At 40.0% G+C, this 26,085-nt stretch overlaps 1 protein-coding gene across 5 annotated transcripts in view; it reads right to left on the bottom strand.

Moving 5' to 3' along the window:
* The window catches only part of MORC4 (MORC family CW-type zinc finger 4), a 79,680-nt gene that overhangs the window by 18,160 nt on the left and 35,435 nt on the right, over nt 1-26,085 (bottom strand). For 4 of the 5 annotated variants that reach the window (XM_036304791.1, XM_036304796.1, XM_036304795.1 and 1 more), the window contains 3 exons: nt 20,344-20,463; nt 18,858-18,958; nt 6,332-6,430 (listed from right to left, as the gene is read on the bottom strand). In XM_036304791.1, coding sequence (XP_036160684.1) covers nt 6,332-6,430; nt 18,858-18,958; nt 20,344-20,463 — 320 coding nt within the window. The remainder of the gene's footprint in view (nt 1-6,331; nt 6,431-18,857; nt 18,959-20,343; nt 20,464-26,085) is intronic. The other variant, XM_036304793.1, reaches the window with a different exon arrangement.

The following is a 26,085-nucleotide window of genomic DNA, read 5'->3' as shown; positions in this document are numbered from 1 at the left end:
GCCCGTGGGGTGGGGGGGTTGGGGCTCCGCACCCTGTCACACACAGAGCAGGGCTGATCAGGGGGTTGGGGAGCCTTCCCCTGTCACGAACAGAGCAGGGCGGATAGGGAGGTTGTGGCCCCACCCCGTCACACACAGAGCCGCAGGGTGATCGGGGGTTTGGGCGCTGCCCCGTCATGCTGATCCCGGTGCCAGGAGGCCTCGCAGCTCTGCTGATCCCGGTGCTGGGAGGCATATTACCCTTTTACTATATAGAATAGAGGCCTGGTGCATGGGTGGGGGCTGGCTGGTTTTCCCTGAAGGGTGTCCTGGATCAGGGTGGGGGTCCCCACTGGGGTGCCTGGCCAGCCTGGATGAGGGGATGATGGATGTTTGCAGCTGGCCACACACCTTCAGGGTGGGTGTCCCCACTGGGGTGCCTGGCCAGTCTGGGTGAGGGGCTGAGGGCTGTTTTCAGGCTGGCGGGTGACTGAAGCTCCCAACCGCTCCTTTTTTTCTTTTCTTTTTTTATTCTGGGCCAGCTTTAGCTCTGGCTCCAGCTCTGAGGCCTCTGCTGCTGAAAGCAGGTATCTGGTTTGTTTGGGCTCTATAATCTCGAAACACTGTATCAACTCCAGCTCTAAGATCCCGGCCGGGTGAAAGGTGGTTTCTGAGGTTTTGTTTAGCTTCTATATTTGTTACAATGTTTCAAACTGCAAGCTCAGAGGCCGGCAAGGCAGGCGTGGAATGTTGGAGTCCTCCGTCACTGAAGCAAGCAAGCCTCATGTTCAGTTTAAACTGCCTGGCTGCCGGCCGCCATCTTGGCTGGCAGTTAATTTGCATATCACCCTGATTAGCCAATGGGAAGGGTAGTGGTGGTACGCTAATTACCATGTTTCTCTTTTATTAGATAGGATATATCCCTAGCTGGTTTTGCTCAGTGGATAGAGCATCGGCCTGCGGACTGAAGGGTCCTGGTTTTGATTCCGGTCAATGGCACATGCCTGCACTGCAGGCTTGATCCCCAGTGAGGGGCTTGCAGGAGGCAGCCAGTCAATGATTCTCTCTCATCATTGATGTTCCTCTTTCTCTCCCCCTCTCCCTTCCTCGCTGAAATCAATAAAAATATATTTAAAAATAAATAAATGTTTCTCTTGGTAATTATAAAATATCAGCCTAAGAAGTTTATATCTTGAATGTCACAGAAAAAAATGATAGAACTATGCTAGATATGGATATGAAATATAGTAACAAATATTAACATGGTGAGCTACCATTATTTATGTAGGTCAAAATTATTTATCCTGGAATCTCTTGCTCTAAGCAAGCAAGAGGATAATTTTCATTCTAAAATTAATGAATAGGAAAACATTTTATATATTACAATAATACCAAGAAATAAAACCCAAAGAATAATTTTATTTGGCTTATCCAATTCTGTGACAAGTTTAAAATGGGGAAGGGAGTAGGGAAGCGAGTAACCAAAGAATTAATATGCAGTCCTAATCGGTTTGGCTCAGTGGATAGAGCATCAGCCTGCGAACTCAAGGGTCCCAGGTTCGATTCCAGTCAAGGGCATGTACCTTGGTTGCAGGAACATCCCCAGTGGGGGGTGTGCAGTAGGCAGCTGATCGATGTTTCTCTCTCATCGATGTTTCTAACTCTCTATCCCTCTCCCTTCCTCTCTGTAAAAAATCAATAAAATATATTTAAAAAAAATAAAAATAAAAATCATCATTCTCCCCTTTAAAAAAAAAAGAATTTATATGCATAGTCCATGGACACAGACAATAGTGTGGTGAAGGCCTGGTGTGGGGAGAAAGCCAGGTGGAGAGGGGCAAAGGTGAGTGGGAAATGGGGACATCTGTAATACCCTCAACAAGGGATCCTGCACCACTTTTCTCTGAAAGAATTCAGAGCCAAGATCCTTGAGGTGGGTGATGTGATAGGCAATTAGACAGACATGAGCAGAGTAAGGATGATGATCCAGGTAGAGAAGATCACCAGGGCAGAAAGCCCCAGCTGCCTAGCAAAGGACAATTGTAGGGTCAGATCTTGCCCCCAGGGTGGCCTTTCCTTCCCTAGCATATGCTGGTTGCTGGTCGTAAGGTCTGGACCCCCTGACCTTTCCTCCCTAGAGATAACATCTGGACCTCAGTTGCATTTCATCTCGAGGCCCAGAAAAGCAGCAAAATCAGACCAGTGACACCAAGGCTGATCTCAGGACCAGCTGCATTGAATAATGACCCCCTGTTCTGGCAATCAATCAGTGGAGACCTAGACCCTGAAAGGACATACCTGAAAAGCTGCTGAATATTCCATTAAGATCTTCCCCTGGGACCTCCCCTCAACTCTCCACCCTTAAACCCTTAGGACAGAGGACCCAGTGGGCCTTTCCTCCTGGGAGCATGCCCATGCCTTTCCCTTTTCATTTTCCTTTTCCTTTCCCTTCCCTTTCTCCCTTCCCCTTCCCGTCTCCCCTAGGTGCATTACCATCAGCTTCCTCACTCGCAAGCTCCAAGGGCCCTTCCTTTATCTCTGTAACATGTTTCCTAAACCCATTTCTTCTAGGAATTACTTTTTCTACCTCTATGATTTTATAAATAAACTAGAGGCCCAGTGCACAACTTTGTGCACCTTGAAAGGAACTGTGGGCTGCGAGGCTGTGGTGGGCACAGGGACGGGTTTCAGTCCATCCTCCGTACCCCCACCTGGCCCCTCCTGCTTTGGTCCCTGGTCCCCTGTCTAGTGGCAGACCCGCTCCTGCTGCCTCCACTCCCATGCACTGAAGGCACCGGACCCTCTTGCACCCACGAGTGATTGCGGTCAGTATCATCAGTAGGTGTGAGCTGCAGCTGCTGCCCTGATTGCCCCTCAGGAGCAGGGGAAGGTGGAGAAGCCCTCAGGGGCAATCAGGGCCAGCAGCCACCACTCGCACCCGCTGATGGCACCAAGTGATTGTGACTGGCGCTGGGAGAGAGCAGCAGGTGCAAGCAGCAGCTCCAGCGCCAGCTATGGGTGCGAGCGGGGCTGGTGCCGGCAGCAGGTGCGAGTGCCAGGTGAGATCGCAATGCGCAGGAGCAAAGAATTTTCAATAACCACCAGAGGCTTGCCCCAATGACAGTGACCAGCGCCCCGCCTTGGTCTGGCACCCCAGCTCACCTGCTCCACCATCCCGCCGCAGCCAACGCCCGCCATGTTCCACGTGCGCTCCCTGGTGGTCAGCACACGTCATAGGGACCAATTGTTCAGTTGTTCAGTTGTTCTGCTGTTTGGTCTATTTGCATATTTGCCTTTTATTATATAGGATGTTCTCTTATTTTAAAAAATGCATTTGTGGGAGTCACTGAAGAATCATCATCAAAACCTCTCCATTTCCCTATAAACTCCTTACTCCTATTTTTTTTCCTTTCAAAATTGGTCTTTGTTTATACTTTAATCAAAATTTTATTAGGTTGATATTCCCAAAGTTTATCTTAAAAAGTAATATAAATATAATCAAATTTTATAACTAGAAATGGTGCTCCAGTCTGACAATTGGGTTAAATTATTAAGATAAATTCTTCCAGAGTTCTACTCTTAATACACATACTCTCTCCCCTCCACCTTCCCACCCCCAGGAAGCATATCCAGTCACCTTCACCATAAAGTGAATCTGTTTCTCTGTGGAAGGAGGTGGTCCATATATAATAGAAATAGCACCTAAAGTATGAAAGGAGTGGGACCAGGAAGGCTGGAGAAAAGACACAAAAAGAGGGTAGAGGGGCACATAGGACCAATTTGAAAAACATGTAATTTAACCTAGGGAGGGTTTTGTGTTACATTTATATTGCTCTTATACTAGACTAGAGGCCCAGTGCACAGATTCATGCACATTGAAAGGAAATTAATTAGAAGAAATATTTTAGAGGCCGGGGAGGGACCATGGGAGGGCTTCAGGGCATGTTTGGCCTGTCTCGCCCAGTCCCGATCAGCCGGACCCCAGCAGCAAGCTAACCTACTGGTTGGAGCGTCTGCTCCCTGGTGGTCAGTGCACGTCATAGTGACTGATCGAATGGTGGAATGAACGGTTGGACACTTAGCATATGAGGCTTTTATTATATAGGATATTTCAATAGAGTGATGTGTTTTTTTATGTCTTAGTTCAATATTTTCCTTATCTTTGTAGATAGTGCTTTATTTCTAGTTATAATAATCAGCTCATTATTGAAAAACTGGAAATACAGAAAGATATCAACCGAAGGACTTGTATACATGTATATAAGCCATACCAATGGACATGGACAACAGGGGGATGGGAGCATGAGTGTGTGTGTGGGGGAGGTTGGGGGTTAATGGGAGGGATGAGGACACATTTGTAATACCTTAACTAATAAAAAAAAAAAAAAGAAAAAGAAAAAAAAAAAAAGAAAAGAAAATAAAAGACACTCATAATTCTACCACTCAAATACAATGTACTCTGTGTTTAAAGATCTGTTTAATTCATACAAATTTCTGGATATATAGCTTCCTATCTCCTAGCTCCAGGCTGCTTCAGCCTTGCAACTTCTAAACTCTGAGCTCAGGCCTGACCTCTGGTGTCTATATATTTCCATTCAGCTGCTGTTTTATTTAGAGCCAGAGCAGCAAAAAGCAGGTTCAGCAGTAGTGAGAGGGGAGAGGAAAGGTCATATTAGCTCTGTGTGTGTGTGTGTGTGTGTGTGTGTGTGTGTGTGTGTGTATTGTTTAACATATTACAAAAAGTAGTACATATGTCTCCTTGATTCCCCATTGACCTCCCTCCGGTCTCCTCTATCCCCCGGCACATGCCCTCACCCCCACCCCCACCCCAGTGTCTTGTGTCCATTGGTTATGCTTATATGCATGCATACAAGTCATGCACATGCACAGAAGAGTCTCTTGCAGAAGAATGTCAATATTACACTCTTGTAGACAAACATTAAAGACAGCAACTCCCTGCCTCAGGTTACATGCAGACCAGGGTAGATACTTCTATTCAGATAAACAGGAAAGGCTTTTCAGCTTGTGCTTATAATAAATAGGTAATTGGAGGGGCTATACCTTCTAATCCTCATTGCATCCTTCCAGAAGAGTGTCATGGGTAAGATATTGTGAGCTCATTTGTGCCTGGCTGGTCCCCATTCCTCCCTCCCCAGTGTTCAGTGTGTGAGCCATTACGGCGTGATGGTGTGATGACAATTTGCATATTAGCTCTTTATTATATAGGATACACTCCAGCAATATATGAACAACTGTCTCATTGCATTAATCATTGCTTATTTGAAAGACCAAAAATGGCATCTCATTTTAATTTTTATGTGTTTGAAAACCATGGAGGTTGGGCATGAGCAAGATATTTAGAATAAAATAGTGATATTTATATCACTAGCAATCAGGTTGTATTTGAAACAAAATTTTATATCATATATTTTCCTGATGATTTCCATTTTATAAAAAACACAGGGGGCTGCCTACTTCAAAATGAACTGTTAATACTCTAATCTTTGTCTTGATGGTGGTGTAACTGACTGTATATATGTTGTTACACATTCTAGTCTCTGTATTATGCTCCTTTCCTGGCCTACTGAGGTATTTCATCCTCATCCATAGTTCTTTTTTTCTCTGATATGCTGGGTTCTCTACTTCCATTGTCAAATTCCTTGGTACAGTTCCAACAATATTTACTAGGAATAAAAAGCAGGAAAGTTTACTAACATTTCTGAATATCTACTATATGCCAGGCACTGTGCTAAAAAATGTTATATCATCTAATGTATTATATTCAGAGAGGTAAAGTGACTTACTTACCCAAGCTCATCCAACTATTAAGAAGCAGATTCAGATTTTCAACCCTGGAGTATCTGATTTAAATGTCCATCATCTTCCACTATATCATAATGCCTATAGGATAAACTGAACATACTAAACTCTTCATATTTATGATCCAAACCACACAAGTGTTAAACCAGAATGAAGAGGTCTAGATAATGATAAAATTAGTATTGATGACTTCCCAGTTTTAGTGCATTAAACTTCCTTATGTGAAAAGCTTCCATCTTCTTCTTGTTCCTTCCATTTGCTCCCCCAATACTTTTATATTCTACTAGAGGTTCAGTGCATGAAATTTGTGCATGGGTAGGGTCCCTAGGCTTGGCCAGCGAACAGGGCCAATCAGGGCCTCCTGGCTTCCAGCTGGGGCCTCCCTTCCCTGGCTGCTGGCTGCTGGCCAGGGCCTTCCTTCATTCTGTGCTGCTGCCCCCTGGTGGTCAATGCACGTTATAGCATGCGATCGAACTCCCAAGGGGACACTTTGTATATCAGCCTTTTATATATATAGATATTTCTTACTCACGGTATTATCCTGGCTATAGCTGAGGTTTCAAAGTTCTCTTGGGAAGTCTTTTCCTTCCAATAAACATTGAGTTTCTGGGCAAGGGCATTTATTGTCAACCTGAAAGAAGAAGTATGTCAATGTTGAGAATTTGTTGAACAACTTTGTGACCATGAGATGCTCTCATTTAACAGAAGCCAATAATTTAGAATATTCAGCATAGGTTTGAATATCTACATTTACAGGAACTAGGATGGGAATCCAACACCTTGCAAATTACATGTCAAAATGACAGTCAGAATCCTGAATAGTTACATTGATTGAAATGGTAAAATGGTTATGTCCTAAAAAGTACTGTTCTCTAAAATTTCAGGGCTTTTAGAATCATGGGGAGTGGGGAGTTGATATTAGAAAAGTCAGAGGACTAAATTTCAGAGCTAGGACAAGCCAAATATGATTAAGTTATTTGATTGTCAAATGAGTACAGGTAAATAAGTCAGGTCCAAGCTGAAAGTCAGAGGAACAAAAACTGTACCCTATTACAAGTCAATCAAATATTAAATTTAAAATGTTCCTCTTTATGCAAATGCTGCTCAGAGCAGTTATAGTATCCATGGGCAACAAAATTCTCTTCAACCTTCTACTACGCAGCTGTTAGTGGAAGCTATACCCCAGTTCTGGCTATTGTTCTTTCTCTCTTCCCAAATTAACAACAGTAGACCCAGGGTCAAAATATGTAATGTGTCTAAGTCAAACCTGAAATTTTACTTTTAAAAAACTGCCGATTGCTAATGATTGATTCCTATTTAATTCTACAACCCAGGATTACAACTTCATGTACAACTGTACACACCTGCAATACTACAGAATTAGTATGTCTAAAATCTCTTGACTCCCTGGATGGTTTCCCAAGGTTTTTACAGACCTCTTTTCTCCTTAAGAGGAAATGTTCCTTACTTGCACCTTACTCATATTAAATTAGATTCTGAATACACAGAAAAGATTAAAGTAATCATACATGAGGTTCCTCCCCTAAACCTACCAATGTTCCTACCTCTGTTTATATCCTCCCCTAAAGTCACAGATGGAGAACTATTCCTTGTTTTCTCTTAAAATTCTACTTTAAATCTACTTTAAAAAGAATTAACTTAGGATTCTAGGAAAATGTTGAAGTAGAAGGCACCAAGAATCTTACTTCCCCACCTAGGCAACAATTACATTGGCAGAATCTATATGGTGCAACTATTTGGAACTGTTAGGTCTATTAAAAGCTTGCAACTTCCAAGGGAAGGCTTAGATGGTAAATTGGCAAATTTCAGCTCTTAGCACAGTAGTAGCTACACCCCCCACCCTAGCCCAGTGACAGGCAGCTGTGCACACATTCTAAGAGTAGATTGTAGGAGCCAGGACGGGCAAAAAATGACTCTGTCCTTCAAATATCAGGGAGCTGTGCTCTGATAGCTGTTTGCTGCTCCTGATCATAGGATCATGTAATCCCCATGGCAACCACAAAGAAAACAGCTATAAAATATGTACAAAAGAAAATGAGAAGATTTAAATGTTTCACTATGAAAACTTAACTGAACATAAAAGAAGACAATAATGCAGGAAATGAGGGTCACAAAATCTATAAAGCATAAAGAAAACAAATAGCAAAATGACAGAATTCCTTCCTTATCAGTACTTACTTTAAATGTAAATAGATTAAATTCTCCAATCAAAAGACAGAGATTGGTAGAATGAGTAAAAAAAAACAACCCAAAACAAAACACGATCCAGCCCTAGCCAATTTGGCTCAGTGGATAGAGCATCAGCCTGTGCACCAAAGGGTCCCGGTTCAATTTCTATCAGGGCATGTACCTTGGTTGCAGGCTCCTCCCTGTCCCCAGGCCCTGGTCAGGGATCATGCAGGAGGCAACCAATCGATGTGTTTCTCCCTGTCTTTCCTTCTCTCTTCCATTCTCTCTAAAAGTCAATGGAAAAATATCCTCAGGTGAGGATTAACAAAAACAAACAAAAAATAAGTAAGTAAAGGTGATTAAATGTCTAAAAAAAAAACATGATCCAAATATATGCTCTCTACATGAGACTAAATTTAGATAGAAAGACACAAGTAGGTAGAAAGTAAAAGGGTGAAAAAGGATATTCCATATAAATAGTAACCTAAAGAGAGCAAAGATGGCTATACCAATGCATAGTAGACAAAATAAAGTAGTCCCCTCTCCTCATCTGCAGTTTTGTTTTCTGCAGTTTTAGTTACCTGCAGTCAAATATGGTCCAAAAATATTAAATGAAAAATTTCAGAAATAAACAATTCTTAAGTTTTAAATTGTGCACTGTTCTGAGTAGTGGGATGAAATCTCACACTGGCCTGCTCCAGCCCACTAGAACACAAATCATCCCTTTTTAAACCATATTCATACCATATTCTATATAATAAAAGCCTAATATGCTAAGTGTCTGGTCATCCGTTCAACCAATCAAAACATAATATGCTAATGATATGCTAAGGCCACTCAACCGCTCACTATGACGTGCACTGACCACCAGAGGGCAGATGCTACAACTGGTGGGTTAGCTTGCTGCTGGGGTCCAGCCGATTGGGACAGAGTGAGATGGGCCGGACACAATCTGGAACCCTCCCATGGTCTCTCCCTGGCTGGCCAACCTCCCGCATCCCTCCCTGGCCCCAATAGTGCACCAGTGGGGTCACTCGGCCTGGCCTGTGCCCTTTTGCAATCCAGGACCCTTTGGGGAATGTTGGAGAGCTGGTTTCAGCCCAATCCTGCAGGCCAGGCTGAGAGACCCCACTGGTGCACGAATTTGTGTACTGGGCCTCTAGTGTAGAGTATAATAAGACTAGTGACCCATTGTGTGAGATTACGCGAGACCCGGGACCCCTCCCCCCACCCCCTGGGCCATGGGACCACCCCGAGTCCCGGAGTCCCGCCCCGCATGGCTGGCACGCTGCGGGATGGCCCCGAGTCCAGGAGTGCCACCCCGATGTCCCGCTTCCGGGCTACGCAGAGTGGGAACCAGGCCCCACCCCCGCAACGGCACGCAGGGCCACGGAAACCCCGGCAGAAGCAACGCAAAGTGGCCACTGGGACCCTCGCGCCCTCATGGGGCCACAAGAACCCTGGCGTAAGCCACGTGGAGCAGCCGCCAGTCCTGCCCCCACTGCCCCGCCTCCTGCTGCTGCAAGGAGGTGCCCCTCCTCCCGCCTCCTGCAGCTGTGAGGAGGCACCGTGCCTCCCACCTCCTGCTGCTGCAAGGAGGCGCCCTTCCTGCTGCCTCCCGCAGCTGTGAGGAGGTGCCCTGCCTCACTGGTGCAACCACAGGAACCCCAGCAGCAGGTACACTGAGCAGCTGGCCCTGCCCCCGCTGTGTGCGCCGCCATCTTGTGACGGCATTACAGAGTGAGGGTTAATTTTCAGATTACCTCTTTATTATATAGGATACCTTGAGAGCAATCACATCCACATAACTTTTATTATAATGTATTGTTATAATTGTTCTATTTTATTGTTGTTAATCTTTTTCTGTGCCTAATTTATAAATTAAACTTTATCATACTTATGTATGTATAGGAAAAAACATACTGTATATAGGGTTCACTACCATCCATGGTTTTAGGCATCCTTTGGGGGGGTCTCGGAATGTATCCCCTTTGGATAAGGAGAGCTACTCTAGACTATAAATCACGATTGCTAATATGTGGAAGCAACCAAATGCCCATTAATGGTTGAATGGAAAAGCAAAATGTAGTGTATATATACAATGGAATACTATTCAACCTTAAAAAGGGAAAGAATTCTGATACATGCTAAAACTTGGATGAAGCTTGAGGACATTATGCTCAATGAAATAAGCTAGTCACAAAAAGACAAACACTGTATGGTTTAACTTATGTGAAGTACTTATAGTAAAAAAAAAAGAAACAGAAAGTGGAGTGGTGGTTGCCAGGGGCTGGTGGGGTGCATGGGGAATTACTATTTAATGGGTATAGAGTTTCATTTTGTAAGATGAAAAGAGTTCTGGAGATGGATGGTGGTGATGGTTGCTTAACAATATAAATGTACTTAATACCAATGAACTGTACACTTAAGAAGTTAAATGGTCATTATGTGTATTTTGCCACAATAAAAACTATGAAAAAAAGGAAGTAGATATATGGTTGCCAGAAGATGAAGAGAAGGAGAAATGTGGAGTGACTGCTAAAGAACAAGGAATTTCTTTTGGGAGTTATGAAAATGTTTTGGAGTCAGTGATAATGTTTTCACAATTTTGTGAATATACTAAAAACCACTGAAATGTACACTTTAAATTGGGGACCTTAAGATATGTGAGTTATATCTCAATTAAAAATAAAAATAAAAATAAACATCTGTTCTCATGTACTCAGTTAAAATTTATTGAGATAAAATTTACATAGAGTAAAATTCATCTTTTTAAGTATACACTTCTATCAATTTTGACAATTGCATGCAGTCATGTAACCACCACTTCAATTAAGTTATTGTTCTTATTTATTTTGAAATCCTATTCCTTCTGACAAAAACTATGGCTTTACTGTTGATGTAAAAAAATTTAATTTTACCTGGCTGGGTGGTTCAGTTGGTTAGAGTATCGTCCCATACATCAAAAGGTTGAGGGTTCGATTCCCAGTCAGGGCACATACCTAGGCTGTGGGTTTGATCCCTGGTGGGGGTGCATATGGGAGGCAACCAGTTGACGTATCAATGTTTCTCTCTCACATTGATATTTTTCTCTCTCTCAAAAAAAAATCAATAAAAACATATTCTCGGGTGAGGATTAAAAATGTAATTTAAAATCCACGTATAAGTTCAAACCCACATTGTTCAAAATCCATACATAAGTGGATCTGTAAAGTTCAAACCTGCGTTGTTCAAGATTCAACTGTAATTTTGATTGCAGTTGGGAAATTGTATATCCCGAGGGCTGACTTAAGTTGTATGCAGGTTTTTAAAAAATATATTTTTATTGATTTCGGAGAGGAAGGAAGTGGGAGAGAGAGAGATAGAAACATCAGTGATGAGAGGGAATCATTGATCAGCTGCCTCCTGCACGCTCTCCACAATGGGGATCGGGCCTGCAACCCAGGCATGTGCCCTGACGGGGAATGGAACTCTGACCTCCTGGTTCATAGGTTGATGCTCAACCACTGAACCATGCCAGCTGGGCATGGTATGCAGGTTTTTTACTGCAGGGGGGATCTGGGCCTCTAACCTCTTCATTGTTCAAGTCAACTGTACTATATTCTTTTTCTTCTTTATTTTTTCCTGTACTATATTCTTAAGGTAGTGTTTCAATTCACTTCCCTATTCAAGCACACAATTAATTCTCATTGCCTAAGGCATCAACCAACTCTACCCAATGTCCCTCTAAGACAGAAGTTCTCAGACCTTCTCAGTTTATGGCACCCTTAGTGTCTCATGTTTTTCATGGCACCCTTAAGTCAAAAGAAATAAGTACCAGTTCCATTTATTAAATAGTTAGGTGTAAACAACTTAGCAAGTATTTATGAGTTAAAATTAAAAATCCATTTGAAAAAAAATAATACATATAAATTAAAAAAAATATTTCTAGTTCATTCTTTTTTTTTAAGCCACCAAAAATTTTGGTTGCCTCCCCCCCCCAAAAAAAAAAAATGGGAGAGAGAGAGATTCTAGTTTATTCTTAAATAACCACAATTATTTACTAAAGGGATATGTATGCCTACTGGTTACTATACTTCTCGAACCTTGGAATCAAATTGGACACAGCTTTCCTCATTTCTTAGTCAACACTGAGTTTTGTGTTTTACTTGCTTCGTATCACAGCAACCACTGTAAGCCCAGATACACAAAGATATGTTGTAATCAAAAGGTATGCAGCAGATTTTGGTACATGGAAGTGGGGGTGATACTATAAAAATACTTAAAAAGGTAAAAGTTACTTTAGAATTGGGCAGTGGGCAGAGGGTGGAAGAATTTGAGGAGCACAACAGAAATAGCCTAGATTGCCTTGAACAGACTGTCAGTACAAATATAGATGTTAAAAACCCCACTGGTGAGGGCTCTGAAGGAAGTGAGGAGTATGGTGGAGAAAAAAATAAATTCCCTTAGATAATACCAAAATTATTGTGAACAGACTGTTTGTTAGTAGAATTATGCATGTTACAGGTGTTGCTGGTAAAAGCTCAGAAGGAAATGAAAAACATGTTATTGGAAAACTTGAGGGAAGGTGATGTTTGTTTTACAGTGGCAGAAAGCTTAGCAGAATTGTGTCCTACAGTTATGTGGAAATCAGAACTTGTAAGTGATAGAACATTTAGCTGAGATTTCCAAGAAAAGTGTTGAAAGTGTGGCCTGGTGTTTTCTTGCTGCTTACATAAAATATGAGAGGAAAGAGATAAACTGATGGAAGAACTGTTCAACAAAAAGAAACAGGACTTAATGATTTTGGAAATTCTCAGCCTATCCAGATTATAAAAGTTGCTAAAATTTTGAGATTCACTGCCAGGAAAGAATGCTCTACAGAAAAAGTCAAGGTTGTGACTAGACAACCTTTTGTTAATATCTCAGAAAGATCAAAAGGTCAGAGTATTCAGTCACACAAAAAGCTCTTTGAAAAAAATTAAACACGTGACTCAGATCTCCATAGCCATCTCAGTAGAAGCTAAGAATCAAAATAGGATTATCTAGGAAAGACTTGTCAGGAACCTCTTGTCTGATGGAGTGAATATCCATGACATATATGTGAGATCCACAGGGTTCTTGAGAACGGTATACTACCACAAAACCTGCTAGATTTGACTGAAAGGGAGAAGAGAACATAAAATAAAAGAAGGCTGTTAAATCTCGAAAATTCTATAGTCAGGAAACAGGCTGATGAAACATCTCAGCTGTAAATATATGCTACCCTTCATGAAAAATGAAAGATAATGCTGAGCCATTAGGTCAGAAAGCAGAATCTTAAATCCAGGAGGTGGAGCTTCAAGCCCCCAAAGATTATTCCCAGGCCTTGAAATGTAATGGCTAGATTTTGAAATTGCTTGAAACCAGAGACTCCTTTTTTTTTTTTCACTTTTATCCGCATTTGAATGGAAATATCTATAATGGTATCCTATGCCTGTCCCACCGTTGTATTTTGTGAGCAAAATATGAAAATAAAATAGACATGCCTATAGATGGAGAAGAATTTTATCCCAAGATGCATCAGACTTAGAGAATCACCCATGGCTGATTTAGATGATGAGAATTTGGGATTTTGAGCTGATGAATTAAGATGAGAGTTTAGACTTTGAGTTGCTATAATAATTGAGAATGGGAATGTTGATATGGGGTGAGTGTATTTTGCATGTGAGATGTATATGGTTATTAGAGGGCCAGAGGGCGTAATGTAACAGGCAGAATAATGGACCTTCGAAGACATCTATGTCCTAATCCCTGATACCTATGCATATATTAGGTTACACAGAAAGGGAGAGTTAAGGTTGCTGACGAAATTAAGGTTATTCATCAGCTGACCTTAAAATAGAGAGATTATCTTGAATTATCCAATTAAAAGTGGAATTGTGTGGCAAAAGAGTCAGAATCAGAGATGTGATGATAGAAGCAAGGTCACTGGAGTGATATGATGGAAGAAGGACTCAATCTACCATTGCTGGCTTTGAAGATGGAGGAAGGGGGCCATGGGCCAAGGAATGCTGGCTGCCTCAAGAAGCTAAAAAGAGCAAGGAAATACATTCTCTCCTAAAGACTCCAGAGAGGAACGCTGCCTTGCCAACACCTTGATTTTAGCCCAATGAGATCCATGTTCTACTTCTGACCTACAGAACTCTGAAATAATTAGTTTTGTCCTAAGACACTAAGTTTGTGGTAATTTATTATGATAGTAATAGGAAACAATTTCTATTGTTTATAAACTGAAGTCAAGTATCACTGCATTTCCTTCAAAAATTTAAAATATCTTATGGTTTCCCTGTGAGCTCATTAGGTATATCTAGGCACATAGTTTGGAACTGTGGCTCTACAACAGGGCTCAGCAACCTACAGCCTGTGGGCCCAATCTAGGTCACTGCCTGTTTTTGTCTATGAGTGCTTTCATGCTACAGCAGAATTGAGTAGTTGTGACAGAGACTATATGGTACAAAGCCTAAAATGTTTACCTCCTGGCCCTTCACAGGAAAAGTTTGTCAACGCATGCTCTAGAACAGTGGTTCTCAACCTTCCTAATGCTGCGACCCTTTAATACAGTTCCTCATGTTGTGGTGACCCACAATTTCATTGTTACAAATTGAACATAATTAAAGCATAGTGATTAATCACAAGAACAATATGTAATCATGTATGTTTTCCGATGGTCGTAGGTGACCCCTGTGAAAGGGTCGTTTCACCCCCAAAGGGGTCACGACCCACAGGTTGAGAACCGCTGCTCTAGGATATGGCCCTACTCTATCCATCTGACTTTATTTTCCTCACTCTAGTTACATCCCTCTACTCCTACTCCCCATATTTTTACCATTCTGAGTTCATGTCACTACCTTAGCTCATGCTATAATTTCCATCCCAGAATTCCCTTCCCCCCTTTTCTAAATCCTGTCCTTCAAGGAAAATCTTAAGTGATACCTTCTACCAAATCTGTTCTCTCAAGGAATTTTCCCTATACCATACCACTTAGGTTTTGATTGCCCAAATAGCCATTAAGTTAATCTCTAAATTGTTTCATGTATGTGACAATCTGCTATTACAAATAGACTATAAGCTCCTCAAAGACAGAAACCATATCTTGAATTTCTCTAGAAAATTCCACAAAGCCTATCCACTGTACCATGCAATGGTGAGGTGCTCAGTTAGTATGTGTTGATTACACTTCTTAAGCTGAAATTTACTCTAAAAATGTAAGTTTTATGAAAAAATGCTCAAAGTCACTGATCATCAGAGAGACGCAAATTAAAATGACAATGAGGTATCACCTCACACCTGTCAGCATGGCTACCATCAACAAATCAACAAAAGACAAGTGTTGGCGAGGATGTGGGAAAAAGGGAACCCTAATACACTGCTGGTAGGAATGCAGACTGGTGCAGCCATTATAGAAAACAGTATGGAGTTTCCTCAAAAAAAAAATTAAATATGGAACTTCCGTTTGACTAAGTAATCCTACTTCTAGGAATATATCCTAAGAAACCCAAAACACCAATCAGAAAGAAAGTATACAACCCTGTGTTTATAGCAGCACAATTTACAATAGCTAAGACTGGAAACATCCCAAGTGCCCATCAGTAGACAAGTGGATAAAAAAGCTGTGGTACATTTATACCATGGAATACTATGCAGCAGTAAAAAAGAATATCTTACCCTTTGAAACAGCGTGGAGGGACCTGGAAAGTATCATGCTAAGTGAAATAAGTCAGTTAGAGAAACAAGTATCACACGATCTCACTCATATGTAGAATCTAATGAACAAAATAAACTGACAAATGGAGTGGATCCAGAGACCTGGAAGTATGGAACAGAGTGTGGAATCTCAGAGGGAAGGCAGGGGAGGTTGGGTGGGTGAGAGGCAATCAACCAAAGAACTTGTATGCATATATGCATAACCCATAGACACAGAAAATAGGGTGGTAAAGGCCTGAGGCAGGGGGTGGGGGCAGGCCGGAAGAGATCAAAGTAAGGAAAAAAAGGGGAGATTTTTAAATCAACAATACAGATTTTTTTAAAATGTTGTAAGTTTGAGCCCTGATAGTTGCAGATGAAATCTGATAACTATTAAAACTGATATTACAGATGACTTATTTTGAAAACATTCCAGCAGTATGGTGGCTGTTATCATTTTATCATTTGCAGCTTTGATATCTATAATACTCTTAGCATGAGTTTGTGGTAGCAGACAACCTTCTTTAATGCCCCTCTCTAATTCGATTTTTTAAACTGAACACCTTTTCCTTTTATATAAAATAAATTGAGTAAAAAAGGAAAATGATGCCAGATTTGGAACAAGAGTTATGCAAATTTTTATCTTCAAAAGCTATATGTAGGGTAATATACTAGTTTTCTATTTTTAATGAAATGTGTAGCAGATTATTAAGCAACTTAAACCAGAATTCCTATATGTTTACCTAAATAAACCTACAGGTGATGGAATATATCTGGATCCCCTGCAATCACCTCAAACTCATCATACTGAAACTAAACATCACAAACTAAGGATCAAATACCTCTAAAATTTAAGGGGTAGATGAGGGTTTGGAAAATATAAGGAAGGTGGTAAATAATTTTTTATATTTAACATTTATATTTCACAAATCATAACTATTTGCTTAATTACCAGAAAGTTACTATTCCATTTACTCAAGAGAAACACAATGACTTGGCTCTGAAACTGCTATCAAACTGATGTCATTTCTAAACTTTCACTCTTTAGGGTCAAGTCCTAGTCAAAGATCTCCATGATGAGCTAGACTCATATATAAAAGGCCATTTTTCTTAAAACTAAGGGCAGGTTGCCCTGACCGGTTTGGCTCAGCGGATAGAGCGTCGGCCTGCGGACTCAAGGGTCCCAGGTTCGATTCCGGTCAAGGGCATGTACCTTGGTTGCGGGCACATCCCCAGTGGGCAGTGTGCAGGAGGCAGCTGATCGATGTTTCTCTCTCATCGATGTTTCTAACTCTCTATCCCTCTCTCTTCCTCTCTGTAAAAAATCAATAAAATATATTTTTAAAAAAACTGAGGGCAGGTAGCTACTATAACCACTGAGTAGCCCTAGTGACCAAGAACCAATTGCCCTAAAATTAATATGGGTAGCCATCCAAAAACTTGTCTCTGTCAGACACTAATCCTAAAATTCTTACGGTTCCAGATAAATTAAGGTACAACATTTATGTAATTTTTTTACAGTTTTGGTACACACACAAAAAACGAAATTTGGGGTATTACTTTTCCTGCATTCTAAAAAAAATATTTCTACTGAGACATCAAGAAAAATGAAAATGTCCTCATACCTTATTTCTTCATACTCCCAGAACACCAGCTGCACTTGAACAAGATAAACTAACAAACAAAATAGAAACAGACTCATAGATACAAAAAGCAGACTGACAGCTGTCAGAAGGGAAGGGGGTTGTGGGGCTGGGATTAAGCAAACAACAATAACAACAACAACAACAAAAACACCATAACACACACAACAGTATGGTGATTACCAGAGAGAAAAGGGAGGTGGGGAAGGTAGAAGAGGGCATGGAGGGGTTAAATGGTGTTGGAAGGAGACTTGACTTTGAGTGGTGAACACAAAATGCAATACATAGATGATGTACTATAGAATTGTACACCTGAAACCTATATAATTTTATTAACCAACTAGAGGCCGGGTGCATGAATTTGTTCATGGGTGGGGTCCCTCTGGGTGGCCTGTAGGGATTGAGCCAAAACCTGCAGTCCAACGTGGCCTGCAGCTCCTGCCTGCCACCCCTGCTCATCCCGGCCTTATTGAGTTCGTGCCAAATCAGTCCTGATCCATCAGGAGAGGCTCATGCTGCCACAGCAGTGCTCACCAGTCATGAGCCCTGTGTCTGGCGCCCACCCAAGGGGTGTGGCCTGCGGGATCAGGCTGAAACCGGCTCTCTGAAATCCCCCAAGAGGTCCTGAATTGCAAGAGGGTGCAGGCCAGGCTGACGGACCCCACTGGTGCATGATCGAACAGGGGAGGGACCGTGGGAGGGCTCCAGGGCATGTCTGGCCCATCTTGCTCAGTCTTGATCGGTCAGACCCCAGCAGCAAGCTAACCTACTTGTTGGAGCATCTCTTCCCTGGTGGTCAGTGCACATCATAGCAAGCGGTTGAGCAGCCTTAGCATATCATTAGCTTATGCTTTGATTGGTTGTTCAGTTGTTCTGCCATTCAGTATATTTGCATATCACCCTTTTATTATACAGGATGTCACTTCAATAAATTCAATAAAAAGGAAAAAAGCTGCTGCTAACATGTATGCTAGAATCAAAGAAGATGTGGTATTAATACAGATGATGTATTTAAAAAGATAATTCCAAGGCTCTTTATTTCACTGGAAGTATTTTACTAAATTACCTCTGTGCTCTTTACATAATGTTTAAAGGTAAGGTTTATCTCAACTGAGCTCCATATATCATGTATCAGTAAGCTTTAATTTAAAAGTCAAATCATTTTGCCATGGACTGTTTGGCGCAGTGGATAGAGCATTGGCCTGCAGACTGAAAGGTCCTGGGTTTGATTCAGATCAAGGGCATGTACCTCAGTTGCAGGCTTGATCCCCGGCCCTGGTCAGGGCACATCCAGAAGGCAACCGATCAATGTGTCTCTCTCATCATTGATGTTTCTATCTCTCTTTACCCCTCCCTTCCTCTCTAAAAAGTCAAATTATCTTATTTTTCATCTTGGAAAAAAGGTTTGAAGGAATTATCAGTTAATTTACCTGCCTGATTTTTAGAGGTGCTTTTAGAGGTTTCATAGAACAGAATCATATCTGAAGAAACTATCAGAAACACTTTAGGTTGGGCACTCACCGGTACTCCTTGGTGTACTCAAAGTCTTGTTTGTTGTAGGCAGGTTTTAAGAAATTGCACTCAATGACTCCAATTACTCCCACACCTTCTCCATGAGTTGGCTTAGGAAAAAATATTAATTTCAACACTCACATTACTATTGACTGCCTGGAGGCATTTTCTTTTGATTCCAAACAATAGAAAGGTTATATAACCTTTATGGGCAAGGTAAGGCCAACAAGATCTACAGAAACACTCAAAATATATTCCAATAGACTGCAAACATTACATTGAAGTGCAACCTCTGGCAAATTCTAGGACAAGATTTTCAAACTATGATCTGTAGATATAGGATTTTCCAAGGATTAATAGCCATCTCTACTTCCCCACACTACCTCTGTTTTCATCTGTTTTATATTCTGAAATTGCCATAAGATTTCATTTGAACAAAAAATGACACTGCTAAAAAAAAAATCAAACTTATATACTACTGTTCTAGGGAACAGAAACCAAACTTCATCTGAAAAAAATTTAAGGACGCCATGTAATCATCACGCTCTATTAAAATAAATAGTTATCAATGACTAACATGAGTCAGACTTGCAGTGTTATTAATTACAAGTTGATACAAGATATTTTTGGATTAAAAATCTTTTTTTTTTCTTTAATGGAAGGAATTGAGTCAAGGTGTAGTTAGACAAGCCCACAAAAGATGATATAACAAAGAAAATCAACATAGGCTGAAAACGATCTATGCTGGGTCTAATAAAGTTTGTCCTACTGTGAAATATAAAGCAATTTGTCATTCTTTGTACTTTAGTAATCTTATCTGTAAAATAGAAATGAATGGAATACTTGTGGGTATTTCTACTTTAAATTGTCATTAAAACATTAAAGATGATGGTAATATTTGTATAGCTCGGTTTATAAAGTATTTTCACATAATTTATCCCAATTAAATCTCTCAACCTTGTAAGCTATAAGGTAGGCAGAGCAGGTAAAATTATTATTATGGTTCCCATTCTACAGGTAAGAAATTGAGCCTCAGATAAATTAAGCAATTAGGTTGCATAGCTTGTAAGTAGAAAAGCCAGGACTCAAATCCTGGCCATCAACCACTAAATGTTATGCATTTTCCACTATGCCTTATCATCTTCCTAAGAATATATAAAAAGCTACCTTCAACACTAATAGACTTATACACACGGCAGAGTTCTGGTATTCTCATTCTATTTCTTATTAACATTTACCTAGAAAATGTATTCAGCAAATTTTCCATGTTGATTAATATCTATGAGGAATGAGAAGTAGAATTTTTTTAACACAAGATGGCTCACTGGTAACACTGAATTCCAGAATAATATTTAATAAACATCATAAGATGGGAGTAAAAGCCATTAACAACTTAACCCCCTTTGCAAAGTTTAAATCCTCTTCCCACTTTTTTCAGTCTTCTGTGAAAAAAAAAACAAACAAACAAACAAAAAAAAAAACATTAATCACTCACCTTCACCTGGCATCCCACCTTCTCAAAGGGCTTTATGAGTCGGTTGTTGTGATACATCATTATTCCAAACTGGTTATTATTCTTGCAAGAGAACCCAAAAGTTATTTTCACCTGCTTATTCTGAGAAGAAAAGCATTAAGGAGACAAACACCAGGAACTTTGGCAGAAAAAAAGCTTGCATTCTATTACAGCAAAGAACATTGAATATAAATTGGTACATTTATAGAGGGCATTTTAGAAACCTGTAGTAGTAGCTTTACAAATATTCTTAACCTTTGACCAAGTAGTTCTCTTTCTAGGAATCCTACAGAAAAGTCAAGGAAGCCAATAAAGGTTTATGTTACGGAGATTTATCAATTAGTTATAATGGCAAAAAAAACAAACACCCATAACTAATTTAAATGTTTGACATTAAGAGAATGATTAGATAAATGTTGGTTTATCGACATGGTCTATTATGTAGCTTTAAAATTATGTCCTTGAAAAATATTTTGTAATATTAGGAAATGTTCAGAATATAATAACAAGCATTACCTAAAAATAGTTATGGCATTACCAAAATGCCATCAGTGATTTAAAAAATTATAAATAATCAAAATGCTTCTTAACCTTTGCTAGTTGTCTATTATCTGCTAGTTCTCCCAGGTTCTCATAAGAGTTGTAAATAGTACAACACAAATCTACACAATTAAAAGCAAGAATGTAAGTCCTGCTAATCATGTGAAACAATGACAACAAAAGCATGAAGAAACAAATAACTTTTAAACGTAAAGGATAATCCTGTTGTAACAGATATCATGGGACGAAGTTAACAAGCTTGGATAGATGAAATAAAGAGAACTAATTATATATAAAAATGAACAATGATGAGTTTTTAACAAGTCTGATTTGATTTAAAAAGAAAGGTAAGAGAGTGAAAAAATAAAGGGGAGAAAAAGTAACTGAGATTTTCATTAAAACAAATACTAATAAGAAATCTAAATATTTAAATTAGTTAAATAAAAATTTATTTTTGTTACTTATTATTTTTAATTTAAATTCTGTATTGTTTAAAGTATTACGTATGTCTCCTTTTCCCCCCATTGACCTATCCCCGCTCCCAGCCCCCAGCACATGCCCTTATTCCTTACTGTCTGTGTCCATTGGTTACGCTTATACTAGTATGCATGCATACAAGTCCTTCGGTTGATCTCTTACCTCCCCATCCCACCCTCCCCTACCTTCCCTCTGAGGTTTGGAAGTCTGTTCAATGCTTATATGTCCCTGGATCTATTTTTGTTCATCAGTTTATGTTGTTCATTATATTCCAGAAATCAGTAAGATCAGGTGACATTTATCTTTCTCCGAATGGCTTATTTCACTTAGCATAATGCTCTCCAGGTCCATCCATGCTGTTGCAAATGGTAAGAGTTCTTTCTTTTTTACAGCAGCATAGTATTCCATTGTGTAACTGTTTCAGTTTTTTAATCCACTCATCTGCTGATAGGCACTTAGGCTGTTTCCAAATCTTAGCTATTGTAAATTGTGCTGCTATGAACATAGGGGTCCATATATCCTTTTTGATTGGTGTTTCTAGTTTCTTGGGATATATTCCTAGAAGAGGAATTATTGGGTCAAATGAGAGTTCCATTTTTAATTTTTTGAGGAAACACCATACTGTTCTCCACAGTGGCTACACAGTTCTGCATTCCCATCAGCAGCACGCGAGGGTTCCTTTTTCTCCACATCCTCGCCAGCACTTGTCAGTTTGTTGATTTGTTGATAGCCATTCTAACAGGTGAGAGGTGGTACCTAATTGTCATTTTGATTTGCATCTCTCGGATGATTAGTGACTCTTAGCATGTTTTCATATGTCTCTTAGCCTTCTGTATCTCCACTTTCAAAAGTGTCTATTTAGATCCTTTGCCCATTTTTTTGATTGGCTTGTTTATCTTCCTTTTGTTAAGTTGTATGAATTCCCTATAAATTCTGGAGATTAAACCCTTATCGGTTATAACATTGGCAAATATGTTCTCCCATGCAGTGGGCTTTCTTGTTGTTTTGTTAATGGTTTCTTTTGCTGTGCAGAAGCTTTTTATTTTGTTGTAGTCCCATTTGTTTATTTTCTCCTTAGTTTCCATTGTCCTAGGAGCTGTATTGGTAAAGATATTGCTAGGATATATGTCAGGTATTTTGCTGCCTAAGAATTCTTCTAATATTTTTATGGTTTACCATCTGATGTTTAAGTCCTTTATCCATTTTGAGTTTATATTTGTGTATGGTGTAAGTTGGTGGTCTAGTTTCATTTTTTGGCATGTATCTGTCCAATTTTCATAACACAATTTATTAAAGAGACTGTCTTCATTCCATTGTATGGAGGGATCATAATATATGCCTTCTTTTTTTAATATATATATTTATTGATCTCAGAGAGGAAAGAGAGAGATAGAAACATTAATGATGAGAGAGAATCACTGATTGGCTACCTCCTGCACATATCTGATATGCAGGATGTATTTTCATCCCCTAATTGGGATTGAGCCACAACCCAGGCATGTGCCCTTGACTGGAATCGAACTCATGACCCTTCAGTCCACAGGCCAATGCTCTAGCCCCTGAGCCAAACCAGCTAGGGCTGCTCTTGCCTTCTTTGTCAAATATTAATTGAGCATAATGGCTTGGATGAATTTCTGGGTTCTCTGTTCTGTTCCATTGGTCTATATGTCTGTTCCTGTGTCAGTACCAGGCAGTTTTGAGAACAGTGGCTTTGTAATTTAGCTTGATATCTGGTATTATGATCCCTCCAACTTTGTTCTTCTTTCACAGGATTGCTGCAGCTATTTGGGTCATTTTTTATTCCATATGAGTTTTTGAGAGTTTGTTCTAGGTCTGTGAAATGTGCCATTAGAATTTTAATGGGGATTGCCTTGAATGTATAGATTACTTTGGGTCGTATGGACATTTTAATAATGTTGAGTCTACCAATCCATGAACACAATATATCCTTTCACTTGTTTATGTTTTCCTTTATTTCTTTTTTCAACATCCTATAATTTTCCGAGTACAGGTCTTTTACCTCCTTAGTTAAGTTTATTCCTAGGTATCTCAATTTTTTTTGCAATAATAAATGAGATGTTTTTACTAGTTTCTCTTTCTGTGAGCTCATTATTGGTGTATAAAAAAAAAAGCCATAGATTTCTGGGTGTTAATTTTGTGTCCTGCTACATTTCCAAATTCATTTATTAAGTCTAGTAGTTTTTTGATGGATTCTTTAGGGTTTTCTATGTACAACACCATGTCATCTGGGAATAATGGCAGTTTTACCTCTTCTTTTCCAATTTGGATGCTTTTTATTTCTTCTTGTCTGATCGCTATGGCTAGCACTTCCAGTACTATGTCGAACAAGAGTGGTGAAAGTAGGTATCCTTGTCTTATTCCTGTTCTTAGGGGAAATGGTTTTAGTTTTTGCCCATTGAGTATGATGTTGGCTGTAGGTTTGTCATTTAAGGTTTTTATTATTTTGAGGTATCATACCTCTATTCCCACTTTGCTGAGAATTTTTATTAAGAAAGGCTGTTGGATTTTGTCAAATTCTTTGTCTGCATCAATTGATATGATTATGTGATTTTTGTCTCTCTTTATGTGATGTATCACGTTTATTGAGTTGCGGATATTGTAACATCCTTGCATCCCCAGAATAAATCCCACTTGGTCATGGTGTAAGATATTTCTAGTGTAATGCTGGATCCAATTTGCTAGAATTTTGTTGAGGATTTTAGCATCTATGTTCATCAGGGATATTGGCCTCTAGTTCTCTTTCTTTGTAGGGTCTTTATCTGGTTTGGGGATTAGGGTAATGCTGGCTTCAAAGAAAGAGCTTGGTGTTCCTTCCTCTTGAATTTTTTGAAATAGTCTGAGGAGGGTAGGTTTTAGTTCTTTGAATGTTTGTTAAAACTCCCCGGTGAAGCCATCGGTCCAGGGCTTTTGTTTGCTAGAAGTTTTTTTTTTCTTTCTTTAATTACTGCTGCAATTTCATTGGTAGTTATCAGCCTATTCAGATTTTTTATTCTTCCTGATTGAGTTCTGAAAGCTTGTATTTTTCTAGGAATATGTCCATTTTGTCAAGGATGCCCAGTTTGTTGGAGTAGAGTTGTTTGTAGTAATTTTTTGAAATCCTTTGTATGTCCATGGGGTTAGTTGTTACTTCACCTCTTTCATTTCTGATTTTGTTTATTTGGGTCTTCTCTCATTGTTTCTTGGTGAGCCTGGCTAGAGGTTCATCAGTCTTGTTTATCCTTTCAAAGAACCAGCTCTTGGTTTCATTTATCTTTTTTTTTTTTTTGGTCTCTATGTCATTTATTTCTGCTCTGATCTTTGTTATGTACTTCCTTCCACTTACTCTGGGCTTTTCTTGTTGCTCTCTTTCTAATTCTTTAAGTTGTAGGGTTAGATAATTTATTACCAGCTTTTCTTGTTGTTTTTTTGTGTTTTTTTTTTTTGAGGTAGCCTGTAGAGCAGTGGTTCTCAACCTTCCTAATGCCATGACCCTTTAATACAGTTCCTCATGTTGTGGTGACCCCCAACCATAAAATTATTTTCGTTGCTACTTCATAACTGTAATTTTGCTACTGTTATCAATCATAATGTAAATATCTGATATGCAGGATGTGTTTTCATTGTTACAAACTGAACATAATTAAAGCACAGTGATTAATCACAAAAACAATATGTAATTATATATGTGTTTTCTGATGGTCTTAGGCGTCCCCTGTGAAAGGGTCGTTTGACCCCCAAAGGGGTCACGACCCACAGGTTGAGAACCGCTGCTGTAGAGCTATGAACTTTCCTCTCAGGACTGCTTTCACTGTGTTCCATAGATTTGGAATGTTGTGTTTTCATTGTCATTTGTTTCCAGGATGTTTTTAATTTTTTCTTTGATCTCTTTGTTAACCCAATCATCCTATATAATAAAAGCCTAATATGCTAAGTGTCCAGTTGGCCATTCAACCAATCAAAGCATAATATGCTAATGATATGCTAAGGCTGCTCAACTGCTCTCAATGCAGGATCTGCCCTCTGGTGGTAAGTGCACTCCCACAGGGGGAGCGCTGCTCAACCAGAAGCCCTGAGCCAGGCTCACAGCTGGCAAGCCTGAGCCAGGCTCACGGTGGCGGGAGCCCCTTCTGCCTCCACGGCAGCACTAAGGATGTCCAACTGCTGGCTTAGGCCCACTCTCCATCAGACAGCCCCTGAGGGGTCCCAGACTGTGAGAGGGCACAGGCCGGGCTGAGGGACCATCCCCCCAGTACAGAAATTTCATGCACCAGGCCTCTAGTTAATGCTGGGGTTCTTGTCCCAGCATCAAGAAGGGTTCAGGAATCTGGAGAAGTCTGTGTGTAGATGTTAAATAAGAGTCCAGAGACTAACAAAGAGTCCAGAGATGAGATATAATTTTGTAAGGCATTTGGGGGACAGAGGAGCTTAGCTAAAGGAGCTAAGTTAAAGTCTGAAGTGTAAGGCCTTAGGTTCTCCTCGTCCCCAGGGCCCCATGCTTTTCATTAACACAATTTGTCCTGAGGCGAGGTGGAGACATGCACTTCAAAGGGTCAGGGTTTGGTAGAGTCCATTGTCAGAATGGGGGAATTAGCCTACGGCTATTCAGGTGTTTGGCTAGTAGGAGGCAATAACATGTAGATTAAGATGCCTTTTAGCTGTCTGGCAGCCAAGAAATCAATTTAATGTATCCTATTCAGGTTTGGGGAA

Source organism: Myotis myotis, unplaced genomic scaffold (assembly GCF_014108235.1).
Source record: "Myotis myotis isolate mMyoMyo1 unplaced genomic scaffold, mMyoMyo1.p scaffold_m19_p_4, whole genome shotgun sequence".
NCBI classification, from domain to species: domain Eukaryota; kingdom Metazoa; phylum Chordata; class Mammalia; order Chiroptera; family Vespertilionidae; genus Myotis; species Myotis myotis.
Note: the sequence above shows the minus strand (reverse complement) of the source record. Positions and strands in the feature narration are given on the sequence as shown.